Consider the following 25112-nt stretch of genomic DNA (forward strand, 5'->3'; position numbering starts at 1 on the left):
TGGTGTTTTCTACTTCTTGCTTTTCAGTCTGTGAATTCTTCAATCTGAATGGCTGATCAGTCTACTTGGTAACTTCAGTTTCTGAATTCCACAGATCCCAGTTGGCGTCAGACTGAAATTTATTTTTGCACAGCTCAACAACAACAAAATCAGTGGCATGAAATTGCAACCACCCATAATTCCAGTGGAATATCTCCTTTTACATATAAACAAAAACGACACCTTTAAACAAAACTGTGAGGGTTTTATTAAAGATTTCAAATCTGTACTGCAAAAATGAAACATTCAATTGTCCAGTAGATAGAACAGTATTTGAATTCCTAAAACAAATAGTCTTGAAAGCTGGAAAATTAGGTTTGACCACACCAGGCCAGTTAGGTTTGTAATTAAGCAAGTGACATCCTTCCAAATGTTCAGGTGTAGGAACCAATTCTTTGTATAGAGATTTTCCAATATCAAAATCAATTCATGATACTGCCAAAAATTTATGAAACACAAACTTCCTGTTTAACCTTGGGTCGCGAAATCTTACTGTCATCACTTTTTTCCTGCATGTGACCATGGCACAGAGCTTTGCGTTTGAATAACCGAAGGCTTGATCTGAGAAGATCGTTGTCCACAACTGGTTGATTTGTATACATATGCTTGGAGGCGCCCTGATAAAAATAACAATCAAAATATTAAAATCAATAATTAGATTTTTCACCAGCATCAGAAATGTTCTTGCATAAATCTCCCTCAAGTAGTCAATTCAAAGTGCACAAATTTCCGTACACATTGGTGTAAGGGGGCTCAAGGAAGGTACAGTTAGGAAAGTATTGACATTGTGCAAAGTAAAGCTAAATTTCTACAAAAGTCACATTAAGTGCTTCAGAGAAGCAGGTGATAAATACAGAAAAATCCCAGAGTAGTCTAAGGGGTGTTTATAACAGAGGTGATGCATTTTGGGAAATCTAATAAGGGTAGGACCAGAGTAATGTGTTCAGTTCTAGTCTCCACACAATAGGAAGAACATGAATGCACCGCAGTGGGTGCAGTGGACATTTATTGGAATATTGGGAGGATGGATCATTTCAGCTACGTGAGAGATTGGACACGCTGACTTTGTTTTCTTGGAGCAAAGGTGGCTGAGAGGGGATCAATTGAGGGGTACAGATAGGACAGACAGTGAGAAACTATTCTCCAAAATAGAGGCATGTAAAACAAGATGGCATTGGCGTAAGGCGAGTTAGAGGAGATCTTATGAAATGTAATTTCTCCCGGTAGTTTCAATCTGGACTGCACTGCCTGAAATATTGATGGAGACAGTTATTCATACTTCTTTGAAATTTGGAAGAGTATTTGACTCACAAGGCATGGAAGGCCAGAAACCAGTGCTGGCAAATGGGATTAGCTTAAATGTATACTTGATGGTTGAGATGGATATGGTGAACCGAAAGACCCGTTTCTGTGCTGAATGACTTCCCGAATCTAAAGTGACAGACCTATACATATCTGTGCCATACCCCAATCGTAAACAATAGACCCATAAGGACTGGATCAATTCCAGCCAGGGTTCTTTGGCAATATATTCTAGTTATACTGTGGAGTTAAAGATCTGGACTCAACAGTACTACACCAAGTGTTACACACTGAGAACCCCCCCCAAAAAAACCCAGTATGCCTCCCAAATGTTACATAATGACAGATTAATGCCCATCAGTGCTTTAGTGTTACACAGTGGCACTATGACAGACATCATGTGGCCATCAGAGGATTACCCATATTAAAGTTATCTATGCCCACCAGTACTATACACTATGTTATTGTGACAGCCCTATGCCTGCCAGCACTGCATCCCAGTACTATATACTGGACAGACGTGTGACCTCCAGTACACCCATTAAACAAACCTGTGCCCACCATTACTGCCTTCCCAGTGATAGACCCGTGCCCACCAGTATTGTACCCGTTCCGATGACAGACCTGTCCTCACCAGTACTGTAGTACAATGCTTTACAGTGACCGAAATGTCATAACCAATGCTTCACCCAGTGTTATATATTGACAGACTGACCCCACCAACACCTACAGTGATAGGTCTATGCCACCAATACTATATTCCAGTGCTAATCTGTTGCAGACTTGTATTTCTCAGTGCTGTACCAGAGTGTCATATAAAGACATGTGCCAGTATTATAGTGCTGTTAAACTATGACAAACAAGTGCCAGCAGTACTGTACTTCAATGCTATGCAGACACACTTCTGCATTCCAGTGCTCAACTGCATTGTTATATATGTCCACCAGGCTCCACGGTTCTGCTCCTGATCAAATGTTTCTTTCTGATGATGTCACTGGCAGCACCCTTCAAGTACAGATGCTCTCCGACTAACGATGCTTCGACATACTATATTTCGACTTTACAATGGAGCAAACGCTGGGCAAAGGCAGTGACCCATAGCTCGCTTCCGGCCACGTGGTCAGGTGTATTTAATGCATTTTGACGTACGATATTTTCTGTTTGCAATGGGTTTATCGGAACGTAACCCCATTGTAAGCTGAGGAGCACCTGTAGTTGGAACTGGCTTATGGTTTCAAAGTAAAAACCCCACAGGCTCCTTTGATTTTACCAGAAAATTGGCACCCTTATCAAAGCCATATGGGGAAGTAGATATTTATTTTAGATATGGAAAATTCCATAGCACATGTAACCCTAGTCGCAGGGCCGGATTAAGCTAGTGCGGGGCCCGTAGCATATGTTATAAAGGGGCCTTAAATTAAAAAAATACACATAATTATTAAAACATAAATTATTTACATTTTCAATTTCAAATGTCAAAAGTAACAAAACTACAATTTTCTAGATTTAGCATGAGCAAATTTGTTGACGATATTGGAAATGTCTATTTCATGCAGAAGTTCATGTTCAATGCTCATTAGAGTGAGATTGTTCAATCTGTTTTGACCCATGGTGCTCCTTAGTTCATTTTTAATCCTTTTCAATTTTGAAAATGAGCGTTCTCCACTGCAGTTGGTAACCATGAATGACAAATAGATGCGCAAGGCATTTTCTACATTTGGAAAACAAGAATCCAAAGAATTGTCAGTTATCAAACGGTACAACTGTAACTCTACAAGGTCTTTCTTGTTCGGCGCCAATATAAGAAGCAAGATAAGCTTTCAACAGTTCAGTAAACTGCACAAATTCTTCACCAAGACTTTCTTCCAGATCTTCCGGATATGATTTGATAAGATTTGATGACCTCTTTACAATCTCTTCAGGTGTAAACAACTGTAACTGATGGAGGAATCCAAATACACCATTCAACCTTTGATAAGCTTTCTGGCGTTTTGACAGGGCAGAAAGCAAGCTATCAATAATGGCAAGAAATGTTTGGCTTTTAAACTTCTGAGAAGGCGTTTGAGATTCAACATGTGGATCAAGAGTGCCGGAACCACTGAAATCATCATACGTGGGATTTTGCTTGTGTTCTCTTTGAGTTTGTTGTTGATAATCTTCACACTCAGTCAGATCCTTGGCTTTTCGCTCAATGTCTGAAAAAGTAGACCGCATAGCTTGAATATATCCATGCAAGGATTTATAGAGTGCACAAGCTGTGTTCAAGTCTTGGCCCGAAGATTGCAAAGAAGCACTGGTCATTTGAAAACGCTGTAATACTTGATCCCACAATATGACCACTATTCCTGTTTCCAACTTCATCATGGTTGAAAGTAGTCCACGAGCCTTTTGGCGACACTCTGCCTTCTGAACATTGTTATTTGAAATGTCACCCAAGACTTGTTTTATTGCAGAAAAGCTGTGTAAAAGTGCTTTTGTTGCATCTGCACCAGTTGACCACCTGGTATCTGACATTCTTTTCACAATGGGTGAATGAGCACCATCAGATAATGTAGCTGAAAGGAGATCCCACCGATAAGTAGCAGAAAAAAAAGTGTGTACAGGCTTTCTAAAAAGTCAAAGAAAATTAATGCTTCTTGACAACATTCAGCAGCACATTTTCCAACCAAATTTAGTGACTGTGCAAAACATGGAATGTAATCCACAAACTCATTCAGCTCTTTAATTTGTGCTTGTAAGTCACTATACTTGCCACTCATATTGTTGGCATTGTCATAACTTTGACCACGGCAATCTTTTATATCAATGTCATTTTCCTTTAAAAAGTCAAGTAAACTTTGAACGAGTTGTTCAGCACTATGGCCTTCCATATCCAATAACTTCACAAATCTTTCAATTGGTCCAGACGACAAAACATAGCGCAGTCAAAGTCAGCTGGTCCACATTAGATATATCTGGAGTAGAATCCAATGAAACAGAATAATACTTGTATTTCTTCACTTCACCGATAATGTGATCCAGTATGCTGGATCCAATCAGATTGATGAATTCCTCAATTGTTGTTTTAGACAGGTATGATTTATGTCCCTTTCCTTTGTTTACATGAGTATTTACATGCTCTGCCAGAAAAGGGTCAAACTTGGCCAGTAATTCTAACAACCCCAAGTAATTTCCATTATGAGGAGAGCCAACAGTTTCATCATTACCACAAAATGAAAGGCCTCCTTCTGCTAAAGGGCCGAATGGCCTACTCTTCCACCTACTTTCTATGTTTCTGTGTTCAGACCTGTAGTGCCACCTATCCTTTTTCTCCAGAGATGCTGCCCGGCCCGCTGAGTTACTCCAGCACTTACTGTCTATTTTTGGTTTTAATCAACATCTGCCGTTCTTTTCTTCTATAAGGCAAACAAGATCCCTTTGTATCTCAGATCATTTGGATATTACGCTTTGTTGGTGGGGGGGGGGGGGGGGCCTAGGGGCAGCAGATACAGAGGTTCGGAGGGCTTAGGGACAGTGTGGGAGTACCAAGGATTTAGGGACAGCGGATAGATAGCGTTTAGGAGTGCGGGAGATATGGAGGATTGAGGCGCAATGTGAGAAATAGAAGTTCCAAGAGCTTAGGAAAGAGATAACAGAGTTTATGAGGTTTGGGTCTATTAGAGGGAGACAAGAAGGATATAAGAGGGAGGTGCCAAAGGTTAGGGGAGGGAGAGGGGGGGGCAGAGGACACTAAAGGACACGTGGTTTTATGAACAGCAATAGGCAGAGTGGTGCAGCTGGTCGGGCTACTGCCTCACAGCTCCAGCAATCCTGACTTCAGGTGCAGTCTATGTGGAGTTTGCACGTTCTCCATGTGAAAGTGGGTTTCCTCTAGGTGCTCCGGTTTCCTCCAACATCCCAAAAACGAGAGGGTTTGTACTTTAATTGGCCTCTGTAAATTGCCACTGGTGTGTGCGGAATTGATGCAAAAATGGGATAACATACAACTAGTATGAGCGGGTGATCAGGAAAAAACACTGCAGATGCTGGTTTAAATCGAATGTAGACTCAAAATGCTGGAGTAACTCAGCGGGTCAGGCAGCATCTCGGGAGAGAAGGAATGGGTGACGTTTCGGGTCGAAACCCTTCTTGTGAGTGGGTGATCGATGGGCACCATGGACTCGGTGGACAGAGAGCCTGTTTCCATGCTGTATCTCTAAAACTAAGTCATCCTAAGTTCTATAGCATTGGGTCATTGACCACCCTGCGTCTTTGGACATGCTGATCCTCCTAGTGGGTGGCACTGGAGTTTAGTTAGAGACATCGAGTTACAGCACGGAAACAGGGCCCTTGGCCCACTGAGCTCATAAAGGACAACATAAGGCAGAGGTCCTATGCGCTTCTGATGAAGACGAGTGACCGAGATCCCATGGGTTGAGGAAGGCAAAGGTCATTGTACCTGCTGAGTAATGATGATGGCCGAGTTAGATGTTTCCCCTCCCATGGCATGAATCCGCCAGGGAGTCGTGCACTAGGACACAACCGGCTTCATCAGAGCACTGGGCATCTGCCCACACACATCAGGCAACAGGCCCTTGAGCCCACCACAGATCCACCATCAATTTTTCAGCAACTAATGATTCGGCACCTCCTTTAATCTGGACAAAATTGTGAGCCCGCACTTGAAATCCCCCCCTCCCCTGGAAGTCCCTTCGAAAATGAGGCATCAAGACCGGATTAGGTGGCTGATCTCGACCTCATCGGGACTTCCACGGCTGATCGGCGGGTCACATTTGCCCCCTGCAGCTGGGTGTCTGGAACTCTGGCCCAGCCGGGGCCGACAGATCCGTTCCCATAGCTGACTTCCACAGGCGATTAGTGGGCTGGTATTTCGGAGGCCTAGGACTGTTCTGGTACCGTTTGGCTCCCCTCGGAGGCCATGACCTCTGTTGGTCCAGCAAAGGCTCTGGAACCAAAGGTGCAGGAAAATCGATGGTGGAACTGTACATCCATGCTAACCATTTGGCCCAACTACAATAATCCTATTTTTAGTTCATTAGTACCATATCCTAATCTCCCGTGCCAATTTAATTATCTATCAAAATGCCTCTTAAATGTGGTGAGGATCTAATTGCACCGCCCGCTCTGGCAGTGCGTTCAGATATCACCCACTCTCTGCGACAAAGGAAATTATTATTCAGATCGACTTTTAAACTTCTCTCACCTGAACCATATGCTCTCTTTAAGCATTTAGTGCGGGGCCTTCGAAAGTGCGGGGCACGTAGCAAATGCTACTTTTGCTATTATGTTAATCCGGCACTGCCTAGTCGTGATCACTGGGAAGGGGAGGCAGTGGTATTTAGGAGGGATTAATTTTAGACAGTGGGCTGGAAATGAAGACTAGAGGGCATAGTTTAAGATGAAACAGGCAAAGTTTAAAGAAGATGTGCGGGGCAATATTTTTAAAGAGGGTGGTGAGTACCTGCAAGGGGTGGCAGCGAAGGCAAATACCATAATGGTGCTTAAGAAGCTGTAAGATAGGCATGTGGATATGCAGGGAAAGGAGGGGCATGAATCATGCAAACAGATGAGATTAGTTTATCCGGTTAGGCACAGACAACGTGGGTTGAAGGGCCTGTTTCTGTGCTGTACTTTGTTATGTTCGATGTAAGACCTCCGCATTGATAGTATTTTTTTGCCCTAGAATTCTGGAATTTAGGATTTGTAACTCACATGTTAATAGTTTAGGATCCAAGGAAAACAAATGTCTTGTACTAGGCGAATTAAGAATGGAGTCAGAGAAACGTGGAAGTGAGGAAAGGGAATGGAGAGAAAGTCTGAAGATAATTGATAAGGTATGGTGCAGCAAGCAACACAACGACTCATAGGCAAATATTGTAAACATATATTTACTAACAAAATGCTAAATGTCTGTATTTCCCTGTGTCAGGCAAAGATCTTGAAGCAAACCAATTTTTATACTCAAGGATAAAACAATGCTTGTACTCAATAAGAAGATAGGCACGTACTTTTTCATTTCTTACTAGCTGTTTACGGATAGCAAGATCCCTACGAGAACAAAGTGCTTTACAGCAGGGTCCCAAATTGCTCAGCAGATGGGCTCTCTCCTCCTTTCTCTGAATAGCAGCCATGTTGAGGGCTCCAAGTTCATCTTTAAAAATGTTGTCTGCATCTGGACAGAAAGAAGAGTACAATGAAGGAAAATTGTATTATCATTAAGAATGCATGAAGCAGAAACATCCATAGAGAAGCATGAAAAAGACAAGCGGACTAGTACAACAGAATATGCAAACACTGAAGGGTTGATGGACTGTGGGCAAATAGACACGCAGTAATATGAGAAAAAATATCCATTTATAGTTTCATTATAATCATGAAGGACAACTCATTTTCAGTAGCACTCTTAATAAAATGCCTTAGCTTCAAAATGATTTGCTGCTTTTAAATGGTATTTAATGCTGTGTGTTACCCTGATGGTGTTTTTAGAAGATCCATTAATATTATGGTCTTTAATTACAACTTTCCCAGAAATGATTGATTGAGTTTATCTGTACCAACATTATGCTGCATCAGTTTCCATGCAAATGCATTAACCTATTACAAATTCTCATTGCCGCCAGTGCTCAGCCAGTTGAAGGCTACTTGTAAGAGGCAAGTTCTTTATGTGAAGGCCCCAGAGCTCCAGCCAGGCACTTTCTGAGAGAAATCTCTCAGGAATAATAGACACATGCAGCCTATGAATGTCTGCAGCTTGTGGAAGACTGTAATGGTTGCAAATTACTGCTTTGACTGTCTCTGTGAGCTGATGGAAAATTGAAAATAGTCTTTTTCTTTTAATTATAAGTGATTTTCAGAATGAAGCAAAAAGTAACCACTGCAAGTTATGGCAGAAATCAGCAGCAACAGCCTGGAATGACTTCAACTTCCTAGGGGGAAAGCAGTCTAGGGACATGCTCGAGCTAGTACCTGATATTGCAGGAGGTGATATATCTGAATGAGGACATTGAATGCAATTTGAGTGTTGGTCCGTTAAATAACACAATTTCAAGGAAAGCAAGGTTAGTACAAGCTGATTATTGTGAGTAAATAACAACTGTTGTTTTTTTTATTAGAGTGGCGGAAAATCACATTGGAGAAAGTTTAAGGGTTGCACAATGTTGATGTCACTTTGGGATGTTTACACTAAAAAAAAAGATGCCAGCTTAAATCCTCTAAGAAGTCAGGGGTGGAATTTCCCCAACAGTGTTGAAATACAGAAACCTGCACTACGGATGTCATTTTCAATAGTGCACCACCATGTATTTCCTTCTAGTTCTGCAAAAGAATCTCCAGGAATACATTTAGAAGTAGTCTTCCACTGCTCAGGTCATATTGTATATCAGAACCAAGATTTAAAAAATGGTGTGACCTACCTTTCGAGTTGTTGATAGCAGCCTGACAAGTTTCATTGACTTTGGCAAACAATTCTGCACCAGCCAGGCGCTTTGATATTCCAGCTCGTAACAGGATTGCACCAGGAGTGAATTTTAACAAAGCAGCTCCAGGCTCCTTTGGCTCTTTGGGCTGCTTGGGCAACAGGCTTGACCAATCGACATCGATCACATCCATGGGATCTACAAAATAAAATGATCTTTTATTTTACTACCCATAACACATTTTTAAATTAGGTGACAAAACACTCGTAAAAATAGGTGGTGTTCTTAAACCAACATTTATTAAATTATGAGGCTTACTTTACTTGTTAGTCTTGCAATTATTTTTGTTTTAGCATGGTATATGTTAACACATGAACAATGAAATAAATGAAAACATCCTCAATTATCATGGAAGAGTTCGTTAATGTCAATAATATACATTTTTGTTGAAGTTTTATTAAAACTTAATTCAGTATTTATATAATGAAGTAATTTACTTCTGAAGAGAGGCAAATTTCATGCATTAACCATTAGATCAGGGCACTATCAGTCGCTAGACATATGGCCGAGGCTAAAAATATAGTCTCCTGCTTGCTCTATGCAGGATAACAAGCTGATCACAAACGTCTGAAAGTTATCAAATAACTGAATTCTAAAGTTGAGGTGAGAGGAGTATCCTTAACTTCAGAGACCTGGTGGAACATGTCAATGGGAATCAAGAACAAAATGCCCTAAAATAGTCTAATGCCACACAAAAATGTTGCGGTCATTGAGTAAATTCAGGGCAAGGTTTTTGCAGCATGCAGCACAGATTAATGTATTTGCTGAGAAGTTGGAAGTTGGAAGTGAAATTGTGTAATCATTAATGAACTCCATCGCTTCTGACCTTATGATGGAAGGAAGGTCATTGGTGAAGCAGCTGAAGATGGTTAAGTGAAAACATTGCCCTGAAGAACTTACTGCAAGAGTTCCACAGGGAAATGTCTTTCTTTTGTTGCACATCTTGCTAATTTTAACTACTACCGTTGCACTCCATCTCTGGAGCCAGAGGTGAGTGCTTTTGTTGGAAATGGCAGGCATCTGACATGTGGCTGCTGGTTTTAGAGGGCAATCTAGTTCTTCAGTTTAGTTTATTCTCATGTGTACCGAGGTACAGTGAAAAGCTTTTGTTGCATGCTAACAGGTCAGCAGAAAGATAGTACATGATTACAATCGATCCATTTATAGTGTATAGATACATGATTAGGGAATAACGTTTAGTGTAAGGTAAAGCCAGCAAAGTTTGATCAAGGATAGTCCGAGGGTCACCAAAGAGGTAGATAATAGTTCAGCACTGCTCTGGTTGTGATAGCATGATTCAGTTGCCTGATAACAGCTGGGAAGAAACTGTCCCTGAATCTGGGGGTGTGCATTTTCACACTTCTATACCTTTTGCCTGATGGGAGAGGAGGAGAAGAGGGAGTGGCCAGGATGCAACTTGTCCTTGATTATGGTCAGAAATAACTAATCTCATCTCCACCTATTCGTCCCAGGATATTAGGGCCACGGTTTAGGGCCTCCAATTACTGCCTCAGTTGAGGTTAGCTGACAATGTAAGACATGCAAAATTGAAAAGATAACAAATGCACGATGACTGCAAGGGAGTAAATGTAGAAACTGCAGACACACACTGGCTTAGAATATCAGGGCAAATCGATCAAAAATAGTTTATTACTGAATATAGTTTATATATATATAAATATTATATATATACTGTGAAGATTTATTGTATGTGAGAGAAGGTAATATTGTTTTGGATTAGATCCTTGGGGTTCTGCAAAGCATGTCAAATGGGTAATAATTTAAGCAGAAACCCATAATTTTCCAAAGATTTGTTTATGGTCTAACACCCTGAAAAACAATGGATGGAAATAACAATGTATGGTTTCCCTAGCATTCCAACGCACAGGGACAACACTGCCATCTACCAGTGAAACTGCATGTACTACGTAAGTAAGAATGAACTAGGCTCAGATTAAGTCATCTGATGCTGCTTGAAACCCATCCTCCCAAGTGTACAAATGTACACTTTTTCATAAGATTTTTTGATTTTCATAAAAGGAAAATTTCCTGTGCAGAGTTGTGTTCATGGTCTTAATGTTTCTCACGGGAACAGGCTGCATCTCTGAAGAACGTGGATCGGTGACATTTTGGATCGGGACCCTTCTTCAGACTGATTGTGGTCCAGGGAGGGGGGGGGGGCTGATGAGAGAGAGGAGGGGTGGGCCTGGCAAATGATAGGTGGATACACATGAGAGGGTTTTTTGATAGACAAAGGCCAGAAATGAAAAGAGAAAGAGGTTTGAATTGTGAAGCCAGTGAAAGGAATATAGATGAAAGGGGAAAAATGGGGAGTTTAGGCAGGGCACACGGAAGGTGGGAGAAGGGGAAGGAAGAATTGTTTTAAATTAAAAATAAATAAACTATTGGTCTTAACTCTTTGCCTCAACGCCTTCAAGGTGGGCTACAAGAGACATCCCTGGGACACAAAGATGGCCGGGTGAGAAGAGGGACGATGGTTCATGCCAACTCTGTCCAGTACATTGTGAGGGCAGGCTGACCAGATTTTGAAAAATGGCAGCGCTCACATGTGTAATAAATGCAAAATGAATTTCACTGTGCAGTTGCATATGTGACAAATAAAGCACTATTGAAATATATTTGTGGTGAATTTATGGGACTGCTTTGCTCCTGTACTCAAATCCTCTCGTTATGAAGGCCAGCATGCCATTAGCTTTCTTCACTGCCTGCTGTACCTGCACGCTTACTTTCAATGACAGGTGTACAAGGACACCAAGGTCTCGTTGCACTTCCCCTTTACCTAATCTGACACCAGAGATAATAATCCGCCTCCTTATAGTTGCCGCCAAAGTGGATAACCTCACATTTATCCACATTATACTGCATCTTCCCACTCACTCAACCTGTCCGTCACCCTGCAACCTCCTAACATCCTCTTTGCAGTTCACATTGCCACCCAGCTTTGTGTCATTCACAAACGTGCTAGTGTTACCTTTAATTCCATTATCCAAATCATTAATATATATTGTAAATAGTTGCGGCCCCAGCAACGAGCCTTGCGGCACTTTTACGCCATTTTCTATGGAGTGGTCTGCTGGAACAGCAGCATCTCAGCGGTGGAGGGAAAGTGACTTGACAAGCTGATCAGGAAGGCCAGCTCTGTCCTTTGTTGCCCCCTCGACTCAGTGCAGGCGGTGGGAGAGAGGAGGATGATGGCAAAGTTAACATCGCTGCTGGACAACGTCTCCCACCCCATGCAGGACACTGTCACTGCACTGAGTAGCTCCTTCAGTGACAGACTCCTTCACCCCAAGTGCATGAAGGAGAGATATACGAGGTCCTTCCTTCCCGCTGCTGTGAGACTGCACAACCAGCACTGCTCCCAGCAGATGAGTCAACAGGAACAGTTAAGGAATATACAGTAAACGGATGACAATTTATCCTTGTCTTTACTTTTATTTATAATGAATGATCCCTTGCTATCCACTTTGCTGCTGTAACACTAAATTTCCCCGGTGTGGGACGAATAAAGGAATATATTATTTATTATATTATTACTCCACTCTCTCCTGCCTGCATTCTGAAAAGGACCCGTTTATTCCTACGCTTTGCTTCCTGTCTGCCAACCAATTCTCTATCCATGTCAATACCCTACCCCCAATACCATGTGCTCTAATTTTGCTCACCAACCTGCCGTGTGGTACCTTATCAAAGGCTTTCTGAAAGTCTAGATACACTACATCCACTGGCTCTCCTTCATCCATTTTACTTGTCACATCCTCAAAACATTCCAGAAGATTAGTCAAGCAGGATTTCCTCTTCAAATCCATGCTGACTTGGACCAATCATTTTACCGCTCTCCAAATGCACCATTATTACCTCTTTAATAATTGACTCCAGCATCTTCCCCACCACCGATGTCAGGCTAACTGGTCTATAATTCCCCATTTTCTCTCTCGCTCCTTTCTTGAAAAGTGGGATAACATTAGCTACCCTCCAATCCAAAGGAACTGATCCAGAATCTATTGAACATTGGAAAATGATCACCAATGCATCTACGATTTCTTGAGCCACCTCCTTGAGTACCCTGGGATACAGACCATCAGGCACTGGGGATTTATCAGCCTTCAGTTCCATCAATCTACCCAATACTATTTCTCACCTAATGCAAATTTCTTTCAGTTCCTATGTCTCCCTTGATCCTCTGTCCACTAGTACATCTGGGAGATTGTTTGTGTCTTCCTTAGTGAAGACAGATCCGAAGTACCTGTTCAACTCTTCCGCCATTTCCTTGTTACCCATAATAATTTTACCCGTTTCTGCCTTCAAGGGGCCCACATTTGTCTTTACTAATCTTCTTCTCTTAACATACCTAAAGAAGCTTTTACTGTCCTTCTTTATATTCTTGGCCAGCTTCGCTTCGTACCTCATCTTTTCAGCCCGCATTGCCCTTTTTGCTAACTTTTGTTGTTCTTTGAAAGTTGCCCACTCCTCTGGCTTCCCACTACTCTTTGCTATCTTATACATCTTTTTTAAAAGTTTTATTCCATCTCTAACTTCCCTTGTCAGCCACGGTTGCATCTTACTCCCCTTAGAATCTTTCTTCCTCTTTGCAATGAAATGATCCTGCATCTTCTGGATTATGCCCAGAAATTCCTGCCATTGCTGTTCCACCATCATTCCTGCTAGGATCCCTTTCCATTCGACCTTGGCCAGCTCCTCTCTCATGCCTTCATAGTCCCCTTTGTTCAACTGCAACACTGACATTCCTGGTTTAACCTTCTCCCTCTCAAATTGCAGATTAAAACTAATCATATTATGGTCACTACCTCCAAGCGGTTCCTTTACCTTGAGTTCCCTTCTTAAATCTGGTTCATTGATCAACACTAAATCCAGAATTGCCTTCTCTCTGGTAGGCTCCAGTACAAACTGCTCTTAGAATCCATCTCAGAGGCACTCTACAAACTTCCTTTCTTGTGGTCCAGAACCAACCTGATTTTCCCAGTCTACCTGCATATTGAAATCCTGGCATAACCTTTGTTACATGCCAATTTTAACTCCTGCCGCAACTTACACCCTATATCCAGGCTACTGTTTGGGGGTCTATAGATAACTCCCATTAGTGTCTTCTTACCGTTACAATTCCTCAACTCTGTCCACAGTGACTTTACATCGTCAGTCCCAATGCCACCCCTTGCAAGGGACTGAATTCCATCCCTCACCAACAGAGCTACCCCACCTCCTCTGCCCACCTGCCTGTCCTTTCTATAGGACGTATAACCCTGAATATTCAGTTTCCAGTCCTGATCCTTCTGCAGCTATATCTCTGTAATCCCCACAATGTCATATCTACCAATTTCTAACTGAGCCTCAAGCTCACCCACTTTACTTCTTATACTTTGTGCATTCATATATAGTACAAAAAGCTCATCTCAGCTTCCACATCGATTCCTATTACACTTGGCCATTCTCTCCTATTGCTTCGCGAGCTTTCTGTCCTATTAATTCTGGGATATTTCTTAATTATTCCTATACTCTCTTTCTCTTTAACACCATCCTTGTCTATCCCATTTGAACCCCCCCCCCACTATGCCAGTGAAAAGATACAGTGAATTCCTGTGTACTGCAATGACATTGGAAACAAGGTACTTAAGCTTGTAGTGATGGAAAAGCGTCTATTGCGATATAATATCAAACAGTAAATAGCAATACTCTTTTACCATTAAAAATAATTAATAGGACATTTAAGTATGACAAATTTACCTATTTGCATTTTAGGCAGTTTGTGAAGGGAGATATTCAATTGAAATATTTTGAATAGCCTCATTTCTTAATCCATGCAGTTATTAATTGTTAAAAAATTGTAAAATACACAACACAAAACACATTTTATAGAAACAGTGTCGGTGTTTAATAAGGTTACCTGATACTTTCTCTTCATCCTGGTTTTCTTCTCTTTTTCCTGCATCATCGTTCAGAATCTCATCCAGCTCATCATCACTAATTGGTTCATATTCTTCACAAGCTCCTGACATGGATGACTGGGCATCATCTACTTTTCCATCTTGCTCACCTGCTAATATAACAAAAACGATGCTGGTTAAATTGATGGAACAATTGAACAAAAAACATTTGATTTACAATCATTTTGATTTCTCGTACATTAAATTAAATCAATTGTTTTGGTGGCGTCTGTTACTTAAGACACAGTAAAATACTGTTAGTAATAATCTCTGACTGATAGATGCAGTGTTCATTGGCAGTCGGTGGCACCTTCATGGTGATTCTTAGCTTTAACCACATGTTACGTGATGTTGCTCCCTATTCTTTTATTTTAAATGTATTAAAAAGTTATTTGTTCTATCCCGTTAAATAAGCTTAGGGTAATAATATTAAGTGCCCAGAAGGCCATATTCCAACAGAGCAATCCATTCTGTCCCATTCCACCCCACCACCCACCAGCTTATTTTTCCTGTTTCTCTCTCATGCCATCAATTTCCTTTGGATCCACTTACCAGCTACCTCCCGTTTGATGCTTTCACGCCCAAGAGGTAATATGCAATGGCCTATTCACTGGTCAGCACATCTGTGGGATGTGGGGGGAATGTGAGGGGCTCATAAACAAACATAGAGAGCACCTGAGGTCAGGATCCAACCTGGTCCTTGGAGTTGTGAGGCTTCATCATCAGGTCTCACGTTTTCACCCTACTGGAACTGTCTGAATCTGAAAATTAAACTAGACAGTATTCCAACATACTCTCCTGAAAACAGGATAGGATACGACCCGACAGCAAATCTTCTCGTGAATCTCACTGGCCCTACTTAAATCTTTTGCAAAACATTGCACTACCCATGCCCCATCATCCCATTCATTACCACATCCTCTGGACTTCATTGTTTCCTCCAACTAAGCCTGGCCACAACAAAATGGATTTTACTATGTCAACACTGATAACATTTCAAATACCAGTAAAGGGTTTTAACATGTCCTGACAATCCAAAAGATGCAAAGTAAATTGAAATATTTTTTGCTTTTGGGCTTCGTTTGAAGTGCTGCAGTTTGCTTCTCTGCTGGTGAAGCTTTTCTGAGTAAATTTTTTTTTTTTGCTGTATAATCGATTGCTTACGTTGAGAAGCCCAATGCTTGCTTTGCCTCAGCTCTCAATCAATGGTTGACATAGCGTTGTTAATAGACTCTGTTTATTTTAAAATCTGATACTCTAACAATTTCAGGGAAAATGAGTGTTGCACTACAAAATGTACATGCTCAACATTAATACTCCAGAAATTAAAAATTAAAAATAGGCAACCTCTGTCAATTTTGTAAAGATAACTCATCATCCACATTTGTAAATAAAAATATGAAATCTGTTATATTATAATTACACTTCCAATCCGCGGTGGTTTTTACCTATCCTCGCTCCTGTACCATAGAACAATCAGACAGTATTTCATAATTGCTGTAAATTTTGCTATCTAACTAGAAATAATATTAAATTCCAGTATCATCCAAAAATAAGAGTTAAATTTCCACCTCTGTGTCACGTCTTTAACTCTCATTTAACCTGAATATATCACTTTTATGGCAATGCTTATAAAATATACCAGGAGATTATCAAGCACAATGGGTGGAGAAGAACAAGCCAAAAATAAAAATCCAGGATTATTCTTTATAGAAAGATAGTTTTAATTGAAGTGCCAGCTGTGGCTCAGTTGGTACCAAGAAGACTGTGTGTTCAAGTCCTATACCTGAAACGATGATAGTTTGTTTGAAGATGTGTACCAGGTAATTCTAGACCTGTTTGCAACTTCAGATGTCTATCAATGCCATTCTATAACCAATTATCACAAATTGTACATGACAAGTAGCGTTCCCATGCTACTGCCAATCATATAATTGTATAGTGCAGAAGGTGGCTATTCAACCGATCATGCCTGTTCCAGCTCTTTGAAATAACTGCCCAAAAGTGCAAAACCCAGAACCCCTTCAAATCTTACCAATGAAAACAAACACACATATTAGGAGCCGGGCAGATGCCAGTTGGTCCACAGTCAATAAAGTTGGTCCACAGATGTAATAAAGTTATGGCTGGCTTAATTGTAACCTCAACTCTGCATTCCTGTTAACAAATAGTAACCTTTCATCTCCACTGTTATCAAGTATCTACCACCTCTGCCTTAAAAAAACATAAAGATTCTGCGTCCATTACCCTTTGAGGAATAGAGTACCAAACATTCATAATTTTTTTCCACAAGAGGAAACATTCCCTGATCATCATCCTATTGAAACACTCCAGGATCTTATGCGTTTCAATCAAATCTCCCCCTTTCTCATTCCTCCAAACAGGTATATCCACTGATTTTCGCTTTATTAACTACACGTTACTTCTTCTACAAAGATCGTCAATAAAACTGGTTAAACATGATATAATTTCACAAAACCATGCCTGAATAAAAGTGTTTAACATTTTCCTTATGACTGCTGTTAAGCTAACTGAAATTACCTGTTTTCTATCTACCTTTTTGAATACATTTGCTATGTTCCAATGTAAAGCTTGCTGTATCCAGGAAATTTGTTTCCAGGTAACTGTTGCTGTATCCAGGAAATTTTGGAAAATTAAAATCAATGCATCAATTATCGTACTGGCACCAGTATTAAAATCCAAGATGAAAACCATCAGTGCGTACAGACGTGACGGTCTGCAACTCTAATAATTGTCATTGTCCTGGTTATTGTAATATTCTTGAATCTTTCCCTTTTTTCAATTTCCAATTTAGCTGATTCTTTCACCCCTTCAGATCATATAAAAACAATTCTCATACACTTCGATCCATTACTTTAAATACGTCTCCTCTGATTATCAACCCACATACCAGACGGGCGGCACGGTGACGCAACAGTGGAGGTGCTGTCTTACAGCACCAGAAACCCGGGTTTGATCCCGACTATGGGTGCTGTCTGTACGGAGTTTGTACATTCTCCCTGTGGCCTGGGTGGGTTTTCTCAGAGATCTTCGCTTTCCTTCCACACTCCAAAGAAATACAGGTATGTAGGTAAATTGGCATGGTAAATGTCAAGCATTGTCCCTAGTGTGTGTAGGATAGTGTTAATATGCGGGGATATCTGGTCAGCACGGACTCAGTGGGCCGAAGGGCAGGTTTCCGCACTGTATCTCTAAACTAAACCAAAAAATCAGCTTACCCCTAATTTACACTCTCAAAATATTTGCACACTACTCAACATCTAAGCACGAGAGGTTGGATGCTTCTCCAATGATTTTCTCTCATGCATTTATCTTTGACTAAAGTGGCCTCAGTTCAATTTTAAGTGATTATTCTCTATTCTGTGATTAATCTTTACATTTTAACTCTACCTTCAACGTTATCAACAGGTTCATCATTGTGGACCTCTTCATTCTCCGTGTCCTTCACTGGTTCCTTTACATCTCTTTCACATGTCACTGCAGCTGCAGATTCATTTTGCTCAAGTTGCTTCTCAGTTTCTCTTCCTGGTCGTGGTTCTACTCGGGTTTGTTCCAACATGGAAACAGCTTCCAGAGTTCGTTCTTTGTCTTTATCAGGCACTTCTGCTGGTGGTTTCTGTTTCTCCTTCAGGACCTCTCTTCGTTTGTCTCTATTTCTGTCCCTGCTTTTACCCCAATCCCGATGTTCTCCATCCCGCTCCCATTCTCTTCTCTCTCGCCTTTCTCGATCCCGGTCATGTTCACTATCCTGAAGCTTTTCTCTGCTCTCAACGGATCCAGTCCTGGAACGCCCTTGTCGATCCGATTCAGGGGAGCTCCGTCTAGAACTGTGACTTCTAGAATCTTGACGATCTGAAAATGTGGCAAGAACACATTGCTCAGGAAAAAAATAATAAATAACCATAAATTTATTTTTCCATTTCCATTTAATTATTGTATTCCATATTAAAGAGACGACACCTGCTATCACAGGCAGCCATATGATGAAACCATCTCATGTTTTCCCATTTGATTGCTCCATTTATTCATGTGGTATAAATCAGTGACAATTAAAATAGTATATAATCAGCAATGAAACAGAGAAAACAGATATTTAAACATAAAAAGTGCTTAGGATAAGTTTAGAAACAAGTGAGCTGAAACACTGATACGAAGCCTTTACTAGTTACTTCTTAGATCAAAACAAGACCTTGCCATGGTTACTGCGCAATCATGCTCAAAATTGGTGGCTAGGATCTGTGATATCTTACACTGATATTCTGAAATCTTTTGTGACCTCCAAACATAATACACTGGTACCTCACTTAGTGCTCAGGATGTGATCCCAGGAACAAGAACACAAACAGAATCAGTGCAAAAAAGGGTAATTATAACTTTAATAAAGCCATAGCTTGAATCTGTCCACTGTATTAAGAGCCATAGAGACATTGAATCATCCCGCACAGAAACAAGGCCTTTCGGTCCAGCTTGTCCATGCTGACTAACATGCCCCATCTCAGTTAGTCGAATTTTCCAGTGTTTGGCCCATATCCCACTTTCCTACCCCAGTACCTGTCCAAATGCCTCTTAAATGTCTGTTATTATAACCTCCTCAACTATTTCTTCTAGCAGCTCATTCCAGATACCCACTACTATCTGTGAGAAAAAATTCCCCTTAGTTTCCTATTAAATCATTCCCTTCTCACTTTAAACCTATGTCTTCTAGTTCTCATTCCCCTACCTTGGGAAAAAGATGATGTGCATTCACCCTACTATTCCTCTCATGATTTTATATTCCCCTATAAGATCATCCCTCAGCCTCCTACACTCCAAGAAATAAAGTCCTAGCCTGCCCAACCTCTCCTTATAGCTCAGGGCTTCACGCCCTGGCAACATGCCCATAAATCTTCTCTGCGCCTTCCCAATTTAATGGCACCCATCCTTAGCAGGGTAATCAAAACTGAACACAATACTCCAGTATAGTCTCAACAGCATTTTGTATGGGTATAACATTAATGTCCCAGCTTCCATTTTTATTTCTCTTACTGATGAAGGCCAGCCTACTTCATCACCCTGTTTAATGACACCTTTAGGGAACTATGTACTTGTACTCATTGATTCCTCTGCTCTGCAATACTCTCCAGGGCCTTGCTGCTCACTGAAAAGGCCCTACCCTAATTTGATTCCCCAAAATTCAACACTGCATATTTATCTAAATTAAACTCCATGTCCCAATGTTGGGCGGCAAAATCGTTTGCCCCAGGCCAATCTACACTTCCATGGGTGACTTATTGCTGCAAGAGAGTCTGCAGAAAGCAGGTTTCCTGTAGAGTAGTCACATAATTATTATTTATTATTTACACCCTTGGCTGCCCCACAAGGCTTGTTTTAAGGCTCTGAGCCCTCAACTTTGAGGATTCTGTTCAAACCTGTTTTCGAAGCGGAGGACTATGAGCACTAAAAGAAGCCAGAAGTCTGTTTGTTTATACACTGGTACCTTGGTTAGTGCTGTATTGAATCAACTTTCTACGTTCACGGTGACAAAGGGAGGCAACAATTTTACAATGACATCGGATGGCAAAGATGTCATCCAAACTATCCCAAGGTACACGGATTGACCAATCAGTCTGTCTGACTAAACAATGCAGCAGCCCTGGTACTAGAAACTGGAATTCATCCATCTGAAACTATGATCCTAAGCCAAAGTGGCAATGAAATCCGTAATGTTGACTAGAAATTCCTACACCACTAGGGCCCCAAGCCATGACTCTCATTTTCATTCTCCTGAATCTCTGACCTCAATTTGTAACATGGCATAGAAGAGGAGTTAAGACCAGAACCTGATCAGCTATGATCAAATTGAATGCTGGCTGGGCTGGCTTTCGAAAAAAAGTAGCCAACTCTAGTTACTACATAGAAACATAGAAAATAGGTGCAGGAGGAGGCCATTCGGCCCTTTGAGCCAGCACCGCCATTCATTGTAATCATGGCTGATCATCCCCAATCAATAACCCGTGCCTGCCTTCTCCCCAGATCCTTTCATTCCACTAGCCCCTAGAGGCTCTATCTGACTCTCTCTTAAATCCATCCAGTGATTTGGCTTCCACTGCCCTCGGTGGCAAAGAATTCCACAAATTCACAACTCTCTGGGTGATTTTTTTTTTCTCACCTCAGTTTTAAATGGCCTCCCCTTTATTCTAAGAGTGTGGCCCCTGGTTCTGGACTCGCCCAACATTGGGAACATTTTTCCTGCATCTAGCTTGTACAGTCCTCATAAAATTTTATAATTTTATGTGTTTCCTATAAGATTTTTATAATTTTATATGTTTCTATAAGATACTATTTTCTAAAATTCTCATGTTCCATATTGTTGTGATTATTGGACATAAAAACATAAATATTTACTTTGGCATGTATTACTGCTCACATTTAACATGCCATGGAGAGGCGATATTCTTATGTTACCTGAGGAGGTGCTGCGGCTGGGCTCTCCACGTTTGAGTTGATCTATTCGAGATTTACGTTCACAAGGTTCAATATTTCTGTACTTCTGCCCATCTCTTGCAGTTCCATGCGGTAGTTTCTTCCCGCCACTCTGATCATCTCCACTGCGATGCGTAGATTCGTTTGATGGTGACCGTAAACGGCTCGAAGTCTGGCTGCGATTGCTGCCAAGGCTGCTGCTCCGTTTGTGCTCATCTGTTTTACATGGACGACTGTCAGCCACGGTAGGTGCTTCTATTTTTTCCACCTCAGCTCTCTGAACTTTCCTTCGAGAATCCTCAACGCTCTTGTCAGAAATTATACTTTCTTCTCGATCTGGCACATCTTCATCTGACCAATCACTGAAAACAACATCACCCCCTCCCTGGGCATTTCCTTCAGCGCTCTTCTCAGACACATCTTCAACAGATTCTTCCTTTACTGTTACAGGTGGAGTTCTAGGGCCCTTCCACTTTTTTGCTTGTGGAACTACTTCCTCATCAGAAGCATCTGAATCGCCTTTGGAGCGTTTACGCTTTTTCTCGACATTTTTCTTCTTTGATGCTTTCCTGGGTGACAAAACTGTTTCTACTAAGGGCTCAGCAATGTATTTTTTGGATCCACAATCATCATCTTTTTTGTTTTTCTTTTGAGACTTGCGCTGTCCTTTGTTCTTTTTCTTGTTCTGTTCATGCTTTGCTGTCAGTCCTTGTCTATCATCGCCAACGGGGTGTGTAGTACTGTCAGATTCTCTGCTTCGTGAACTTTCAACAGTATCCACAATGTGCTCTCTTTGCTTGTCCCCTGAAGATATTCTTTCTCTTATAGTATGGTCATCACGCTTCCTTGTGCTTTCCTTTTTGTCTGACTTCCTGTCATCATCTTTCCAGCTGCTTGTTCTATCTTCAATAACACGTGGAGGACTGACTGACCGACAATCTTGTGGGCGTACCACCTGACTTAATAACCGATGCTTTTCACCTAGAACAAACATGCAATCATCATTTCCAACAAGACTGTAACCACCTAACCTTGATATTAATTGGCATTACAATTATTGTGTTCCTCCACCAAACAACATTCTCAAAGCCACAAAATGTTGGAGTAGCTCAGCGGGACAGGCAGCATCTCTGGAGAGAATGGGCGATGTTTCGGGTCGAGACCTTTCTTCAGACTGAAAGTCACGGGAAATTTTGGATGATTAGTCATGATCATATTGAATGGCAGTGCTGGCTAGAAGGGCCTACTTCTGCACCTATTTTCTATGTTTCTATGAAAGAGAAACGAGAGATATAGACGATGATGTAGAGAGATATAGAACAAATGAATGAAAGATATGCAAAAAAGTAACAATGATAAAGGAAGCAAGCCATTGTTAGCTGTTTTCTAGGTGAGAACGAAAAGCTGGTGTGACTTGGGTGGGGGAGGGATGGAGAGAGAGGAAATGCAGGGGTTACTTGAAGTTAGAGAAATCAATAATCATATCCCTGGGTTGTAAGCTGCCCAAGCGAAATATGAGATGCTGTTCCTCCAATTTGTGTTTGGCCTCACTCTGACAATGGAGGAGGCCTAGGACAGAAAGGTCAGTGTGGATAAACACAAAATGCTGGAGTAACTTTGAAGAAGAAAGCCAGTGTGGGAATGGGAATTAAAGTGTTTAACAACTGGGAGATCAGGTGGGTTCAGGCATACTGAGCGAAGGTGTTCAGCGAAACGAAACACATCTCTGCTACCACATCTATGGAACGCTTTGGTGTCCATGTAGAATAATAAAAAAACATTAATAGTGATTGAAATTAAGGAATAAATTAAGAAAATAAAAAAGGACTTTTGGCAATCATTACATAATACAAATGGAGCCTAATTAATCTTTTTTTTTAACCATAAAATGTAATTAAAATATGCCCGTACTAAAAGCTGCATACAGTGTTCATGCTTCAAGCCTTTGACCCAAAGACTTACTTCTCCTTAATGAATTAAGTTTGAACATAATATTAAATTTCAAAATTCTGTGACTATAAAATTCCAACACACCCTGAACAAGTCATTTGCAATTATTTCTCATGGAGGACAAATCAATAAGACCAGATTTTTCTGATCTATTATAATTCCTTACAAAACATTTTACAACATATTAAACACCAAAAAGGATGCCGTGAAAACAATGTTTTGCAGGATATCATTTGAGGAATACCAGGAGCTGATTAGGGAATTTATATATTATTAACCCGTTACTACTCTGCATGCAAACATGTTCAGACTTACTTCTCTCTTCACTACTGTTGTAGGTATCACTATCAGGAGATTCGTCACGGGCTCGCTTTGCCATTGGACTCGGGCTGCTTTCTGTCCGAGGACGTTTTCTTGCAAATACATAATCAGAAATACATTCACTTCATGGGTACACAGTAACTTGTAAACTCTAATTACTTGACCAGTTTGGGACATAAGGACAGTTTTGGTGCATAAAACTAAAAATCAACATGGGAATTAACTCACAGCACACCAAATCTAGTGTCGGGCAGCCATGTCATATACATTTGACTTACAAGAAAATGATTCCTACTAATGTTATTCGGAAAAGAGATAAGGTAGCCGCTCAAACATTTAATTAAAGTCCAGGTTGCAATTACTACTTACAGGCACCTCCTGTATTATGAGAGGAGGGGAAGAGGTTTGCGTTCCTGGAAAACCGGCCACAATTGCAATTTTTGGTAAGAAGGAGCTATGTCACGTTATAGGAGTAGAATTAGGCCATTCGGCCCATCGAGTCTACATGATTCAATCATGGCAGATCTCTGCCTCCTAATCCCATTTTCCTGCCTTCTCCCCATAACCCTTGACACCCGTTCTAATCAAGAATTTGTCTATCTCTGCCTTAAAAATATCCACTGACTTGGCCTCCACAGGCCTCTGCAATGTGTTCCACAGATTAACTACCCTCTGACTAAAGAAGTTCCTCCTCACCTCCTTTCTAAAAGAGCGCCCTTTAATTCTGGGGCTATGACCTCTGGTCCTAGACTCTCCCACCAGTGGAAACATCCTTTCCACATCCACTCCATCTATGCCATTCATTATTCTGTAAGTTTCAATGAGGTCCCCCCTCAACCGTCTAAATTCCAGCGAGTAGAGGCCCAGTGCTGTCAAACGCTCATCATATGCTAACCCATTCATTCCTGGAATCGTTCTTGTAAACCTCCTCTCCAGAGCCAGCACATCCTTCCTTGATATGGGGCCCAAATTTGCTCACAGCACTCCAAATGCAGCCTGACCAGCGCGTTATAGAGCCTCAGCATTACATCTGTTTTTCTTCTTGATATAAATGCGAGCATTGAATTTGCCTTCCTTCCTTACGATTCGACTTGCAAATTAACTTTTTGGGAGTCCGACACCAGCATGCCTAAGTCACTTTGCACCTTCGATTTCTGGAGGGGGGGAGGAGGAGAGGGGAAAGGAGGAGGAGGGAGGAGGAGAGGAAGGGGAGAGGGGGGGAGGAGGAGGGGGGGGGGGGAAAGAGGAGGAGGAGGGGGAGCGCACTCCATTCCCACCTCAACCCCCCTCCATTCCCACCTCAACCCCCCTCCATTCCCACCTCAACCCCCCTCCATTCCCACCTCAACCCCCCATTAAAACTCCCCCAAACCTCTCCTGCATTAACTGAAATTGTGTTTAGGATTTTTCTTCTGAGCCCCACTCACGCACTCCATTCCCCCCTTAATCCCCCTTAAAACTCCCCCAAACCTGTGCTGCATGAACTTAAATTGGTTTCAGGTTTTTTTTTTCAAGAGCCCCACTCACCCACTCCATCCACACCCCCTCAACTCCTTATCACCCCCCCCACAACCCACCC

General features: G+C 41.4%; 1 protein-coding gene across 7 annotated transcripts in view; it reads right to left on the bottom strand.

Moving 5' to 3' along the window:
• Positions 1-223: 223 nt before the first annotated feature.
• Positions 224-25112, bottom strand: part of zc3h13 (zinc finger CCCH-type containing 13) — a 92776-nt gene continuing 67887 nt past the window's right edge. For 5 of the 7 annotated variants that reach the window (XM_078409391.1, XM_078409390.1, XM_078409395.1 and 2 more), the window contains 7 exons: positions 23528-23625; positions 21245-22243; positions 18191-18652; positions 14740-14892; positions 8754-8954; positions 7350-7513; positions 224-656 (listed from right to left, as the gene is read on the bottom strand). In XM_078409391.1, coding sequence (XP_078265517.1) covers positions 486-656; positions 7350-7513; positions 8754-8954; positions 14740-14892; positions 18191-18652; positions 21245-22243; positions 23528-23625 — 2248 coding nt within the window. In that variant the 3' untranslated portion in view covers positions 224-485. The remainder of the gene's footprint in view (positions 657-7349; positions 7514-8753; positions 8955-14739; positions 14893-18190; positions 18653-21244; positions 22244-23527; positions 23626-25112) is intronic. The other 2 variants (XM_078409392.1, XM_078409396.1) reach the window with 1 other exon arrangement.

The sequence above is a fragment of the Rhinoraja longicauda genome, chromosome 12, assembly GCF_053455715.1.
Source record: "Rhinoraja longicauda isolate Sanriku21f chromosome 12, sRhiLon1.1, whole genome shotgun sequence".
In the NCBI taxonomy this organism is placed as follows: domain Eukaryota; kingdom Metazoa; phylum Chordata; class Chondrichthyes; order Rajiformes; family Arhynchobatidae; genus Rhinoraja; species Rhinoraja longicauda.